A 15,398-nucleotide genomic window follows, 5' to 3' on the forward strand; every position below is an offset into this window, starting at 1 on the left:
TAAGAGGATACAGCAGCGTATGTACTCCCTGGCCTACGCCGACTTAGATCGTTTGGTGCTAGCAGTCAGATCTTGTCTCTTTTCTATACGTTTGTTGTTCAAATAGTGATGTTGTACTGTAGCACAGCCTGGTTTAACGGCATATCAATGGTATATAAGAACAAACTGTATAGCCAAATTAAGATCTGCGCTAAAAAATGTGGTAGGCCAGTTGAGGTCGTGTTACGTTCCTTTAAAGAGGCCCAGACCAAGAGCATGCTTAGACTTGCGAAGAGTATCTCTTCTGACCCCTTACAGCTTACATGAACAAGAAAAGTGAAAAATTCAGATTGGGTGAAAAGGATGGCATAACTGCCTGGCAACAAAGACAAGGCTTTGTTTCATATTGGCTGTCCGTCTGTGCCAACTATCCGCGGCCGGCCCTCTGGGGACCCCCGTTTATAATGTAATCAATCCATCAATGATAATGTAACTGATAGTGTACAAATGGAACCAAATGGTTTAATTTATTTGGTTCCGTTTAATTTCAAGGACCCCCAGTTTGACATGTATTAGTCTACGGACCCCCATTTAATGGCATTTCTATCTCTGGGACCCCCAATTTATATTGTAAAACCAATGTTAATTTAACTCATGAGAGTGTACAAATGGTTGGTTCCAGACCATTTGTACGCTGTAGCCTGACACCCTCTGAATTTTCATTTTGTTTCACTTCATTATATCGCCAGAAAATATTTTCTTAATGGGCGTGGCTAGCGGTTCAGGGCTGGAGCCAGGCTACCACCGAAACGCTTCCGGTGGCCCAAACTGAATGCGGAAATGTTGGCTGCATATAGCCCATTTAGCTGGGGACCCCCTGGAACTCCCTCAAGGACCCCTGGGGGAACCACTGCATTATTATACCATATGAAACGGAACCATGGTGAAACGTTTAGCAGTTTCGGCCGGAACGTAGTGACTTTGACGTCACTTCCTCTATGCCTACGTCAGTTCCTGTACGGCAGCAGCAGTATGTTGATCCTTCCTCATCCATCCTTCCTCTTCAATGTCTCCCTTTTGATACCTGTCCATTTAAACTCTAGAGGGGCCTGCCCCAAAGTTATTAGTGCAGCCGGCGAAAAGTAGAGTTCTCAACAGGCCCGAAAATTAAGGCCCGGCCCTACCTGGGCCCTCATCAAACCCTGTAGACTCAAAACACTGCCCTTGCTGCCACCCTTAGATCTCCATATATGGAGCTGACTTGTTCTGACATTCCATATGTTCATCAAACCCTGTACACTCAAGACACGCTCCATATATGGCCAGTACAGAATTCATTCGATTATGTTGATCTGACCCCCGGCCCCCATCATGTCCATGCCAAAGTGCCAGCACTCGCTGCTCGCCTAGCAGTCTGCCATCACCCTGGCGGATGCGTGCACGCGGCCTCGCCCCTTTAAGACGAGGTCGCTTCTCGTAATTCGTAACATTGTTTGTTTGATTACCCCAGTGGATTTCAACCATTTTCATATCAAGGACCATTATTTATTCTGAGCCACGTACCACCATTTAGCCTCTCAGACCTAAAACTAAAGAATATTTTGTTGGATATTGATGTTTTCCACAATTCCATGCTGTATTGATGTTGGTACCAGTAGGACTCAGGAGAGATAACAGGCAAACGCGATAACAATTCTTCTACATTAAATTAAGTAATGCATAGATATGCCTATGTTTAACATAATGTAACTCTTGAGTGTGTAAAAACTTCTACCACCAGGTGTCACCCTTTCCATACTAACACCAGACCAACTTTCTTCCTTGTGTCCCTGAGAAAGGAAGGATCGTCGCTCGGGTTGAGCCCGAAGTGTGGCTTAATTCTTGCCCTGGCACTCAGCAGCAGCGAATGAAAACCAAAGTCACACCGAAGCAGAGACTTATGAGGAGTTTTGACTTTATTTCTCGTTTTTTCCCCCCCGTTCTAGTTGCCAGTCGGCAGTCGGGAAATGTTTGTTTGCGTAAACATGCGTAAACATGCGCCGGCGGCGGGCAGAAGAAGAGAGAATGGATGCACAGTGTAGACGAGAAGTAGCCAGGTAGTGAGAAAACTGGATTACACCTTCTTGTGGTCAGCGGAAAGGAGAGCTGCTGCTGGGTTTATTTATTTATTCTGACGTCCACACTCACTGTGCAAATATGGCTGAGGATAAAACCGATATTCCCAAGGAATTGCTTGGTAAGATAATATAACTTCTCCAGTGTGTGTGTGTGTGTGTGTGCGCGCGCGTGTGTGTGTGTGCGTGTGTCAGTCATGTTATGTTTTGTTTGCGTTTGTTTTATTCATAGTACAAGTACACTATGTGTTTTGTAACTTTTGTTTACCATAAGAATCCATGCAGTGCAGCCTGCAGTGAGAGTGAAACTTAATTACTCTTTAATACTTGTCTCCCTGAGAAAGGAGAATGTATAGACCTAACGTGTATATTTACGTAATATTTTCACTATCAATAATATGCCTAGAGTTGTAAGTGGTTTAGTAGAGCATATTGGTATTTCCATGCCCTGGGGCGTAGGTCGGCTACCTGAGAGTTCTTTCAGTCACTTCCTTATCTGATGTGGGGGATAGAGAAGGCTTTGGGCAGGGCTACAGCCTGTGCCTTGTTGTGACATTCCTTGGAATTGTGTGATAATATCAACACATACCGTCCTTAATGTTGAGGAGCTTTCATATTAGTCTGACTTGATCATGGCAGACTGGCAGTGCTAATGGAGATCGTTTTGATCTAGTTGATTGATGATGGGTAGAGCATGTCACTGACAAGTTTACAACATGTTTGATGTCACAATCCCACTGGAACCATTTTTTAAGGTGTGTGTGTGTGTGTGTGTGTGTGTGTGTGTGCTGCGCGTGCGTATGTCTGATATTATTGTGTGCGTGTGTCTGATATTATTTTATTAACATTTTATAAAAATAGTTACAGCACTATTGTTGTTCGGTCGGTCACACCTCCATATATGGTCACACCTTGTGATATCACGCCTCCATATAATGGTCACGCCTCATGACACGTCACGCCAACATATATGGCCGGCTCCATATATGAAGATCACGACACTGACCTCATCAAACCCTGGATTGCCACCTAGATCTGCATATATGGAGCCGGCCAGCAACTCTACATCTGACCCCCCCATGCCAAATGGCCAGCGTTCGCCCAGCCAGCGTGCACCCGGCCTCGCTCTTTAATTAGGGCGTCCCACTGGTGATGGTTGCAACCATAGGTTGAATTTCCTATGAAAACCTGCATCTCCCGTCTGTCAGTCACCCACGGCCACACCTCCATATATAGTCACGCCTCGTGACATCTTGTGACATCACGTGACATCATGGAGACCCTTAGATCTCCATGACATCACGCCTCATGACACATATACGGCCATCTGCATATATGAAGATCACGACACCGACCTCATCTATCCCTGGATAACCATACATGGAGAAGACTGGATCATCACCTAGATCTGCATATAATTTAGTCTGCCTGCAACTCTTACTCTACATCTGACCTCAAACCCTTAGATCTCCATATAGGAGCTGACCTGTTCTGACATGTCAGAACAGGTCCCTCCCCACCCGTCCTGTTCTGACATTCCATATGTTGATCTGACCTCATCAAACCCTGTACACTCAAGACACGCTCCATATGGCCAGTACAGAATTCATTCCATTATGTTGATGTTGATCTGACCACCCATGCCAAAGCGCCAGCGCTCACCCAGCAGTCTGCCGTCACCCAGGCGCAGAGACGAAGAGTTCTTATAATTGTCACGGGGGCCCGCCCCACCCATCTTACTGGTAACCAAGTGTGTCTCCCCATCTCTCCAGCTCTTTATTCTTAAATGTAATTTTTTTGCGGCTTTCGCCTTTATATTATTTTTTATATTTTTTATGGAGGGACAGACAGTAGGCTGACAGGAAATGGGGAGATAGATGGGGGGGATGACATGCAGTAAAGGCCGTCGGGATCAGGAGTCGAACCCGCGGCACACTGCCAGACTGGATTACCACCCAAGGTGCCTGGACCGCTGAGCCACGGCCCATCTCCAGCTCTTTGTTAAACAGAAATGTCATTTTCAGGCGGGTTACAAATGTCACCCAATCAGGGGAGAGAACATGTGTCAGGTTCAATTTTATAGTGTTCCAAACTTCCAGACCAGTTCAATTTGTCTGCTCAAGCTTCTCTGTGTCATCGCGACCGCATCGTGGTCATGTGGAGGCTTTTTGCATGTCAGTGGCCCAGGGGCCCATTATCTCATGGTCTGCGTATGTCACTTAATGCACCTTTAATACTAGATATTACAATAGTGTTTGTTCAATAACATGGGTCTTCCTGTCTCTCCAGCTCTTTAGTAAACAGAAAATACATTTTCAGGTCCGGATGCAATTTTATCCAATTAGGAGAGAGGACTAATGCAGGATACAAGTTATAAACAAGTTAAATTGAAAGCGATGGAAAAACAAATAAATGAGCAGACAAAATTGGAACTGGACCACAATTGTCTTTGACAGATAGACCCCCGTTACTTAACAAACACTATAGCAATGATTTACTATCGGAATATAAAGCCTTAACCTTTTAACAAACAATTACACTCTGAGTACAAAATGGGACCAAATGGACCGCTGTGGGTCCATTTGAGATACAAATGTATATTAGCCCAAACAGTGAGGATTTTTGACTGTCTGCTAAACATGTATTCACCCCATCATCCGTGTTATAAATGCATCTCTGTTTATTATTTTTAGGAGAAAGAGAGCACAATGGATGTGGTTTTTATTTAGCATTTCCTTTAAAAGATCCCCTTTTCCCCCATGAGCACCAATAAGTGTAGTCTAGTCTTTATGTAAGCATTGTTCATCATCGCCAGGCTGAGTAGACACACAGACAACACAATCACCAGTCATATGCCCTGGCTGGTGAGGTTGACTCATGGACCTTGTGCTTTCTCTACAATGCTGGTGTGCTCTGGTGGTCACCAGTATCTTATAGTGTACGTATGTATACATACAGATGTGCCATTCCAACTCTACACGCTTTCCTGATCTTTTCCTGAAGGTTTTCTGAAAGGTTTTCTGAAAAATTTCCCTGCTGATTTTATTCACTGATTAGCCTGGCTAATTCTACTGCTTGGCTACTGAAAAGAAGTGTCCAGCAGAGGAACTCATATACTTTCAGGGAATCGGAATAGAATGAACATATATAACACCTTGGAAAATGCCTCCCTTTCTCACTGACGACATTCTGTTTCTGACAATGTACTGAATGTGAAGTTCTCAAATTGAAATGGCACATGCCGTGTGGAATTGATTAGTGAATATACCGCTTGGTTGTATGGTGGGTGACTTATTTTACATTTAACCCAATCAAGGTGGTATTTTTGAGGTTTTAGTTAAAATGTTCAAGTTTATATTCTGCTCTAGTCATTGTTATCCACGAGTTTCGAGTGTCCCATATGCTACTTTAGTTATGTCGGTCTTGTTCAGCCTGTGCAGAAAAGAGAACTTGAAATTGCCAGTTTAATATGCTTACAAATACAAAACCTGTTTTGGCTTTGATTAATGCCTTGGGCAAGAAAGGACAGTCCATTTGAATTTCAATACATTCAAATGTCTTTGATCATCAGCCAGTGTGCTGACATGACCTACAAAATGTAGATTATACTACTACTGTAGATTATATATGTAGTGATAATCCCAAAACTAAAAAATGAAATAAATAAAACGCAAACTAAAGCGTTTATAGTCTGGATTTTCGGTGGTGAGGTGACCACCGAACTACAACATGACGTCACTGAGCCGCGGTGAAGAGAAAACCACCGCTCTCCCCAGCCCTTCTCTCTGTTTTTACTCACCACCACCAACGTTATTTCAGTTCCAGTGGTCACCTCACCACAGAAAATCCAGATTATGAATGAGCCTTAAAGGTTAATATAAATGTCTTGCTTCGCTGAAAATAGCTGATCTACAAGCTTGCAAATGTGATGCAAGTGCGAGTGTGTCGAGAGATGGGGAGTGACACGCGGCAAAGGCCGTCGGGCTCGGGAGTCGAACCCGCGGCACGCCGTGCCCAGACGGTTGAGCTAACCGTCCGACTCCGGGCCCACATTTATCTATATTGACACATCGCAGGTTTACAGGTGTAAAACAGTGGGTGAAATCCATACCCCAGAATAGGAACGGAATGGTTAAATGTCGTTAACTTGAAGGCGGGACCAAAAAACAGAGGAAGCACACAAAAAAGACAAGTGAGCTGGATTGACAACTGGATAGTAGGAAGCCCCCCGGCCCCCCTCCCATTAAAAGAGCCATGTGTTTGTGATCAGGCTGCACTGCACTACGCTGTGTGTGTGTGTGTGTGTGTGTGTGTGTGTGTGTGTGTGTGTGTGTGTGTGTGTGTGTGTGTGTGTGTGTGTGTGTGTGTGTGTGTGTGTGTGTGTGTGTGTGTGTGTGTGTGTGTGTGTGTGTGTGTGTGTGTGTGTGTGTGAGTGTGAGTGTGTTATCCTATACACAGTATGTTGTAATGTTTTGATCCTGCCTCATGAGCTCATGTCGGTCCAGGCTCACGGAGACAAGGAGGAGTATTCCACTATGATGTCATTGAACCTCCCGCCTCAGTGTGCGTGTGTGTGTGTCTCTGATGTTCTTCTACTACTGTTCTTGCAGCCCTCACCATTTCGGACTTTTTTGTGGTGGATCCTCCCACTCACTCTTTCTCTGTCTCTGTTTTTCTTCTTCTGTGTTTTGTTTATCAAAGTGTCCTATCTATTTGTTGTTCTTTCTTTCTATTCGCAATCTCTTGTTCTCTCTCTTTCTGTTTCTATTTCTCTCTCTCTCTCTCTCTCTCTCTCTCTCTCTCTCATGCGCTCTGTAAGTCTTGTTTTTCCCCACTGTAACTGCCTGCCAAAGGTTTAAAAAACCCTTACGTCTGCCTCGCTGAACTAATCCCAGGGTCATGCCTACAGTGCACCCTTCATCACCCTTCATCTCCTCCTGCTCCTCCTCCTCTCTGCCCCTCTCACTGTCTCCCAGGGATAGAACACAGTTGGCCACAGACGTTTCAAAACACATTTTTAGTTAACCTGCCGGCTTGTTCTAACCTCACAATACCTATCCCTAACCTGAACTACTTCCCTCACATTTACCTTAACAATCCCTGAATACATAACTCCAACCCCCAACCTTTAGAATGCTTCAAAATAAAAAATAAAGTAGACAACCCGTTTACATGCATGGAGACCAGAAGTACTATGCCTGCAGCGGCAGGCGGGCGGGCACACACACACACACACACACACACACACTGACACACACACACACACACACACACACACACACACACTGACACACACACACACACACACACACACACACACACACACACACACACACACAGACACACATACACACGCACGCACGCACATGCACATCATGTGGAGACTGGAGAATTAGCTAGCTGCTGCTCGTAATTCTGGACTGCAGGAGTTCAGTATGATGTGAAGAATTTGTGGAATTTCATGTCTACATGCAATCGGTTGGTTCACCGTGGCTCACTGTCTACTGGAATATGATCCCGAAATATGATCCCATGATGAGTCAGTCAGGAAGAGCAAGACACAGCTGCACCTGCCCTGATTTGTCCTTTAATAGTGGGTTTTCATTTAGTTGCTGAGTTGATGATTCTTGTAGCCGGGGAACTGGACTTTGTCATTTTGCGCTAGCAGTGTGTTGCTACGTGTACATAGGAATATTAGGGATTTGAAAGAAGGATATTAGGAAGTGAATACATGCTATTTGCTATACATTTTCAAATGGCTTTCTGCAGGTATGGAAAACTTTGATTGGGGATCAAATATACGTATACTGTATATCAGGCACAGTAAACATTTATAATTCTTTTAAATTAGTTTTTATTTCTTTAAATATGTCGAATGTAGACGTGCTACTACCTTTAAACAGTGTTCGGTACTGTGTGTCGTTGGTTAGTCAACAAAACATGCCTCATTTGTGTTTGTTTTCTTAACCCCAGTGAAATTCCCATTATCTAACATCCAACATCTCTCTCATCATCCAATCACCCAAACCTGGCCTTGCCTCCACATAGTCAGTGGCTTAATTGGAAAAGTTAGGAAATGTGACAAGAATCAGATGTCTGGGTGGGAACCCTGCATTGTAAACGAGTAATTCTGTAAAAGTATCACTACTGTCTGGAATGTAGAAATACTCTGGTACGTAAAAGTCTGGAGTTAAAAATGTACTTGTACAAAAGTATTGGTATAAAAATTTACTCCAAGTACCAAAAGTAGAAAGTACCCATTATGCAGAATGTCCCTTTTCAAATGTATTAAAAAGCATAAAATAAAAATAAATTGCAAACAGTGCATAACAACATCAGGAACGCATGCTGAGGAAGGAACACAGGAAGAATCCACTCTTAGGACCAATTGGTCAGCTGATTGCTACATCAGCAAATGACAAGTGGGTCTTGCATAACATTGAATGAGCCCCTCGAGTATATCTGACTGAACTAACTCCACAAGCTACGTGTCATGAATACTCCAGTAAAGTAAAATACAATACCTCAGTCAAAGTTTTACAGTACAGCACTTGAGCAAATTTACTTAGTTACTTTACAAAGTTTCCACCACTGCAAAACACCAATCATCACAAGTGATATTAAGTATAAAATGTGAATACCTTTGTCCACTGCTGCTTATCCGTAACCTCCCCTCTGACCCGTAAAGACCCTGTGACCTTTGACCTTTCTGCCCGCAGAGAGTGTACGGGAGGCGGTGGGACGAAGGGTGAAGCTGACCTTGAGGAGGAAGGTGCAGCTGGAGACCAAAGGAGACAGGGTGGAGAACCGAGTCCTGGTAAGATCACACATCACCCTGGTGTCAGACATATTGGCCTACACTACAGCAGAGGTTCCCAACCACTAGTACTAGTACCACTGGTGGTACTAGTACCACCACTGGTACTAGTACCACTGGTGGTACTTGAGCCCCCCTCTCGTGGTAGACAGAGGAGTCGCCCAAAAAAGACAGACCAGTCTGAAGTGAGTTGTACTGTACTGTACTGTACTGTACTGCTGTACAAGCCCTCCTCCCTGGCCTGTGTGTGTCTATGTGTTAGGCTGTGCAACAGTGACACTTGGTGGTGAACAAACTCTTTAACGCTATTTTCGTGCTCGGACAGACAGACACAGGGACAGACCCAGGGACCCACATAGCTGTCTATAGTGGTTGCACCACTCAACAAAAAGTGGAATGAAATATTTATATTACTACAGGTAGTTCTGGTTGAAATAGGCTATGCTGAACCTGTGTTCCAATAAAGGGTATGCGCATGACATCATCATCATACCCGGAAGCTATGCGGGAATGCCTACTGTACTGAGTGGCAAAAAAAGTGGCAAAAAACTACTTTCTGGCCTTGACAGCCCATACAACCAAGCAGAAAAGTCATTTCTGATTGCATTAAACGATGTTAAACGATGTTTGCCACTCACTTTCCCACTCACTTTATGCATGTGTATAAAACCACACATTGGACACACTTGGACCACTTTAACTTTAAAAAATTGCACATCTTCAAGCTCACAACTGTGCTGTGAGCTTTGTATGTCGTTTTTGCTGTTTTTGCTACTTTTGTGTGACAAGGTAGTGTAGTGTGATGACAGCCTTTGCCCCTGCTAATATCCGACGCTGGTACAGTAGCAACACAGATGTACTGCAGTAGCATTACCAGGATTTCAAACATGCAGTATATTGTACATAGTATATTGTACGTAGCTTCAACATGGCAGAACTGAACAGAAACTGAATGGCATTTTGAGGTGACGGGTCATGCATAATAATAAGGAACAGTGGAGTGCATCTGCACTGTCCATATGAACTAATGATGACAATATGGTGTTTTACCAAGATCAAGATTCAATTCAATCAATGATCACATGATTTTAATGTTGTTTTTAATGTTTTAGCTTTTCTTTATTTGTTCTGCAAAGCACTTTGCGCTGCGTTTTTGTCATGAAAGGGGCTCTATAAATAAAGATTAGTATTAGTATTGGTATTATTATGCTTTTCTGAAAGGTTGCTGGTTTCCTTTCCTTATTTTTCTCCTTCAGAGAGGTTTCAGCTGTGTCAACTCAACATATCTCCTCCACATTGCTGAGTAATGGCTCACTCACAAGACCATTGGTTGTGGTTGACTGCACGGCGCACGCTCGTGTGTGTGTGTGTGTGTGTGTGTGCGCGTGCATCCGTGCGTGTGTGCATGTACGGTGGAGTGGAGGGAGTGGGGAGGTCAGATGTGGTCACTGCTGTTTTATAGCAATGTACGTTCTGCTTTATGAGACAATGGACTCCTCAGTGCTAATGTATCAATTTCTAACAGTCCGTTGTGTGGTTAGTATTTGATACAGTAGCGTTGTACTGTAAACCTACTGCATCGTTTTTACGACATTTCCAGACCTGTGCTCCCCTGAAAACTAGCCCCCAAAAGGTTATGTGCACCCCTGATTCTACACTACAGTACTATACAGTATACCGATCAGGTTGAGCAACCTTCTTAATTCATTAATTTCTATTCTGTTCCGTTCCCTCCCATTACTTCCTGTTGCACTCATTGGTGTTATATATTAACTCATATATTCTCCATGTCGGAAAGCCTGCTTGTCATTCATTTATTACTGGATACAGTAGCCTATATTCTCAGAGCACCCAGTGAGTCATAGTGTGATAACTGATAACTACAGACCGTAAATATCATTCAGCTTCCCTGTTTCTGACTGCAGCTCTCCTAAAGAAGCTTCTCTAGACACCTTCCTCTTTTTTCCTTCTTATTTTTACCATGTACAAACAGTACAGTATTTAAGACTTATGTTTAACACCAGAATAATAGTGTTGGAAGGCACAAGAAAGGTTCTACTTCCTAGCCTGGCAAACCATCCCGGTCGCATGAATTCACATGCCAATCAGTGTCTGCGCACCAGGGCCCTGTGATTGACAGATGCTGATTGGCTCTTCCACTTTTCGGTTTGTGCAAAACGCCCTCCCAGCGTTTGGTCTTGCAGAAGACACATGATAATGTGATTGAACCCGCCCGGGATGGTTCACCAGGCTACTTGCTGCGATCAATTTCTTGATCTTTGGAATGTTGTCTCCCATCATTATGTGGGATATTATTGGTACAGTACAGAGTACTAAAGAATACATACCTGTAATCAACACTTAACTGTAGACATTATTTTCAGCACAGTGTTCTGAATGCAGTATAACTGTTAATGAAGCCTCTATACTGTCGAATGGACCCGAGTTGCTCTGCACCCAATCTACAAGCTCACATATCTGCTAGTTGGGGCGAATGTTCCTCCGGCCAGAGTAGGGATGCTGGTGCTCAAGTGGTTAAGGAGAAGAGTACAATGACAGAACGGAGAGAGAAAGAGATTTGGAGGGGTGTGCTGTGCAGTGGTGGTGAGAGCGTATCTGGTTTCAAGTAACTGCTTGTCTGTCAACCTGCCGTGTGTGTGTGTGTGTGTGTGTGTGTGTGTGTGTGTTTGTGTGTGTGTGCGTGTGTGCGTGTGTGCGTGTGCGTGTGCGCGCAAAACCTCCACATACCCCATTTTGGTAATAGGCTATGGAGCCCTGTACTTCCTGGTTGCAGATACTCTCTGTAACCACCAGTCTGTTTTATTCCAGATGTGAAAGTAGAATCGCTGCAAGCATACCACTGTGCTGTGGAAGGTGACTTTGCCTGTCAGGACTTGACTAAACAGCCCACTGTAGCTCTGTGACACACACACACACACACACACACACACACACACACACACACACACACACACACACACACACACACACACACACACACACACACACACACACACACAGGTATTTACACATAGTAGTAAGTACACTATAGCCAAGCGTCTTCTTTCTGACCTATAAAACAAAAAGGTTTGGGTGCTAAGCCATACTTTTTGTGTTATTTAGAAAATAGCTGATCACAGCTTATATGGAAATTGTGATGCCAGGCCAGGGTTAAAATGGTTACAGAAAATGTACCCACTTACCACTGAAAGGAACTTGTAGGTGAAACCTCAACACACGCACGCACACTCATGCTTATACTGTATGTGTTGACCTGCTTGTCTGAACTAGTGATATTTTCTAGTAAAGCTTAGCCAAAGCCACTCAAAGTTAGCCTGGCTCCAGCCCTGAATCGCTAGCCACGCCCATTAAGAAAATATGTTCTGGCGATTCAGGTCTGGAGTCTCTGCCTACGGCGGCGTTCGTGTCGTTCGGAAATCTGATCACAGCAGCTGATTGGCCATCAGCCCTGTCACTCGACAGGCTATTAAATCGGCGTATGATAAATAGTTTATTTACAGAAACGACAGCTTTTATAAACATCATCATTCGACATATTTGACCGCTTTTGTTCACATGCTAGTAGCGCTCGTTGGCTGTGGTTTGTTTGGTTAGCAAACGGGTTAGCCATAGCCTCATGATTGACAACAACGTCATCTGCTTTCCTACTATTCTGATTGGTTGGTATGAACCAATCACCGAAGACTGCCGCTTTGACAACGCCCATCCCATAAACTGCTGCCGTGGGGAAGGCTTTGAAGTCTGAATAATGAAGTGAAACGAAATGAAAGTTCAGACTGAGTGTCAGGCTAACCCAAAGTGTCACGTGTGCATGGAGTCCACTGCATCGATGTACAGTATTAGCCCATATGCTGTGCCACATGTGTAAACCATTCACTGAACACACCATCCAAACCCGTGATATGTTCTAGTAGGCTAACACTTACCCGAACCCGCCCATCCGGCACATCACTACAGGGTCGACTGAAATTCTTAACAAAGGTATATTTTTTTGGTATTTCCAATTTTCAACACTTTTTACTTTTACTCCACTACAATCATTTGAAGATTTTAGTTACTAGTTACTTTTTAGATTTACAGTTGTATTACTAAACATACCTTAACCACTTAAGCTCTATATATCTTTTGGCTATTTTAAATTGAAATAGCTGATCTACAAGCTCACAACGGGTTGCGAAAACTTCCGATGCGACGCGTTGTGAAAACTGGATTTACATTTTGAAAACTTGAAATGTGACATTCTGCATAATGAGTGCTTTTACGTTTGGTGCTTTAAGTACATTGTGATGCCAATGCTTTTGTACTTTACCTGAAGTAAATTCTGAAACCAGACTTTTACTTGTAACAGAGTAGATACTTTTACTCAAGTAAAAACTCCCTAAATGAACTCACCCCCCAGCTGCAGCCCCAAACACCTGTGAGCCGAACATTCTAAACTGAAAACACATTGCCCAGATTGTTCTGCTCTCAGCTATGTGTCTAGCCTCACTGGCCCCATCCTGCAGGAGATCCAGTATCTCATTGGTTTAGAGTCCCATCCATCAGGAGCAACTGACGCACGCACGCACGCACACACACACACACACACACACACACACACACACACACACACACACACACACACACACACACACACACACACACACACACACACACACACACACACACACACACACACTGGCAGTTGTGATTGCATGTGGCCTGGAATGACCTCTCTCTCTCTCCCCTGTAGAAGGTTACATACCACAGCTGGCACAGCCTCCCGTCTCCTGCTGCTGCTCTCTCTGTCGGCCTCTCTCTCTCATGTGTCTGCATCACTGGGCCTCATTCACTAACCTGGCAGTAAACAACGTCTATAATCCTGCTCGTAAATTTAGGTTGTAAAACTGTGCATTGGGATAAGCAATTCTGACGTTTCTCAGACGTGATTCACAGGTGTATCTAATTTTGTCTGAAAGTCATGAGTGCGCTCCCGTATAGATAATTTGCATTGTTCCATGGCCCATTTAACACCATAAATGGCAACAAAAAGAAAAGAGGGGAAAAAATTAAGAAAAGAATAACAGATCTGCAAGTGAGTCACACCGCATTGAAAGCTTGTGCATCTGTTCTGTTGGGAAGCAAGTCCCTCGATCGCACGATGGATCTCCTGAACATTAATATAGTAATGTTCTCATATCTAATGAGAATAAGAACCCCACCACCAAATAATAGGCTAATAAAGCGTGGATTGAATATTATTGAAACCTTTCTATTAAAGTTATTACCATTGTAATTGTTTTTGTATGAATAATAAGGCATTCTAATAACATATTCGAAAGGTTTGAGGCATAGAAGTCTGCTCCCGAGCAGACCTGAGTACAGTATGTCTGCCCAAAATCACAGACAACAAAGATTGATGAATCAGACTCTTAACGTGGAAACCCGAGCTTTGTGAATGAGCCCAATTGTCTCTCCCTACATGGTTGTCTCAGTCTGTCGGTCTCTCTGTCACGTCTGGGGTTGTCTTGCTCTGTTCCTCACTTTCAGTTTGACTATTCACTTTGAGTCCAGTTTCGTATTACATTCCTGGGTGAACTCAAGGTGATATGCCTCGGGCCACACAGAATTCCCCCTGGCTTCCTCTCCGTCTTCACCTCCTCTTCCTCTCCGCCGTCCTCTTGGATGTCCCTTCTCCTCTTCCTCCTCCTCTCCTCCCCTCACTTCCAGAACCCCCAGATCCATAGGCCGTCACCTGGTCATTTGACCAGGCTAGCTATTAGCTATCTATTCAATAATTGGCCTCAATATTGAGACTGATCCCTTATTTTGGGTACTCCGGCAGACGGACTACTGTAGCTGGGGGCGGGGCAATCTGCCCTCTCTCGTCCTGCTTCTCCTCCTTTCCTCCACACATCGTTCCACTTCCTCTGCCCCTGCATGCTTCCTTCTCTCCTTCTCTCCTCTCTCTGATTGATTGATTGATTTACTAACAGTTTGCAGAATTACAGTACATTTCAAGTACAACCCAATACAAAAAGACTGTTAACTGTGAGTGGACGACACCATAAAGCATTACACTTGTTTACCATTTTCAATTCATCAAAACATTTAGAGACGTACGAATATACACAACTACAGCATATACAGTAGTAAAAACAGGAAATCATCATAGAGGAGGTAAAAAGGGAAAAGAAACGTATACAGTGAGGGGGAAAAGGGGTGGGTGCGGGGGTACGGGGGCCAGTTTTGAATTGCAGCCGTCTGTAAGCATAGAGAGGTTTTGAAGGAGTCAAGGGATTTGCAATTTCGCATGTCTTAATGCCTGTTGGTAGGGCGTTCCACATTTTGATGGCATAGGAGCGAAATTAATTTAGTCCCTTGTTTGTGCCGAATCTGGGTTGCACATGGTTTGTTGAGCTCCCTCTGGTGTTGTGGGTGTGGACTTCATTGACATTAAGGAAGTATTTTGACACGTACATGGGTAT

At 43.9% G+C, this 15,398-nt stretch overlaps 1 protein-coding gene across 2 annotated transcripts in view; it reads left to right on the forward strand.

The window, feature by feature from the left end:
* Window positions 1–1,834: 1,834 nt before the first annotated feature.
* The window catches only part of carmil1 (capping protein regulator and myosin 1 linker 1), a 65,467-nt gene continuing 51,903 nt past the window's right edge, over window positions 1,835–15,398 (forward strand). For both annotated transcript variants that reach the window (XM_080788271.1, XM_080788270.1), the window contains exons 1-2: window positions 1,835–2,215; window positions 8,813–8,910. In XM_080788271.1, the coding sequence (XP_080644397.1) occupies window positions 2,176–2,215; window positions 8,813–8,910 (138 nt within the window). In that variant the 5' untranslated portion in view covers window positions 1,835–2,175. The remainder of the gene's footprint in view (window positions 2,216–8,812; window positions 8,911–15,398) is intronic.

This window comes from Protomyctophum bolini (assembly GCF_963924005.1).
Source record: "Protomyctophum bolini genome assembly, chromosome: 17".
Taxonomy (NCBI): domain Eukaryota; kingdom Metazoa; phylum Chordata; class Actinopteri; order Myctophiformes; family Myctophidae; genus Protomyctophum; species Protomyctophum bolini.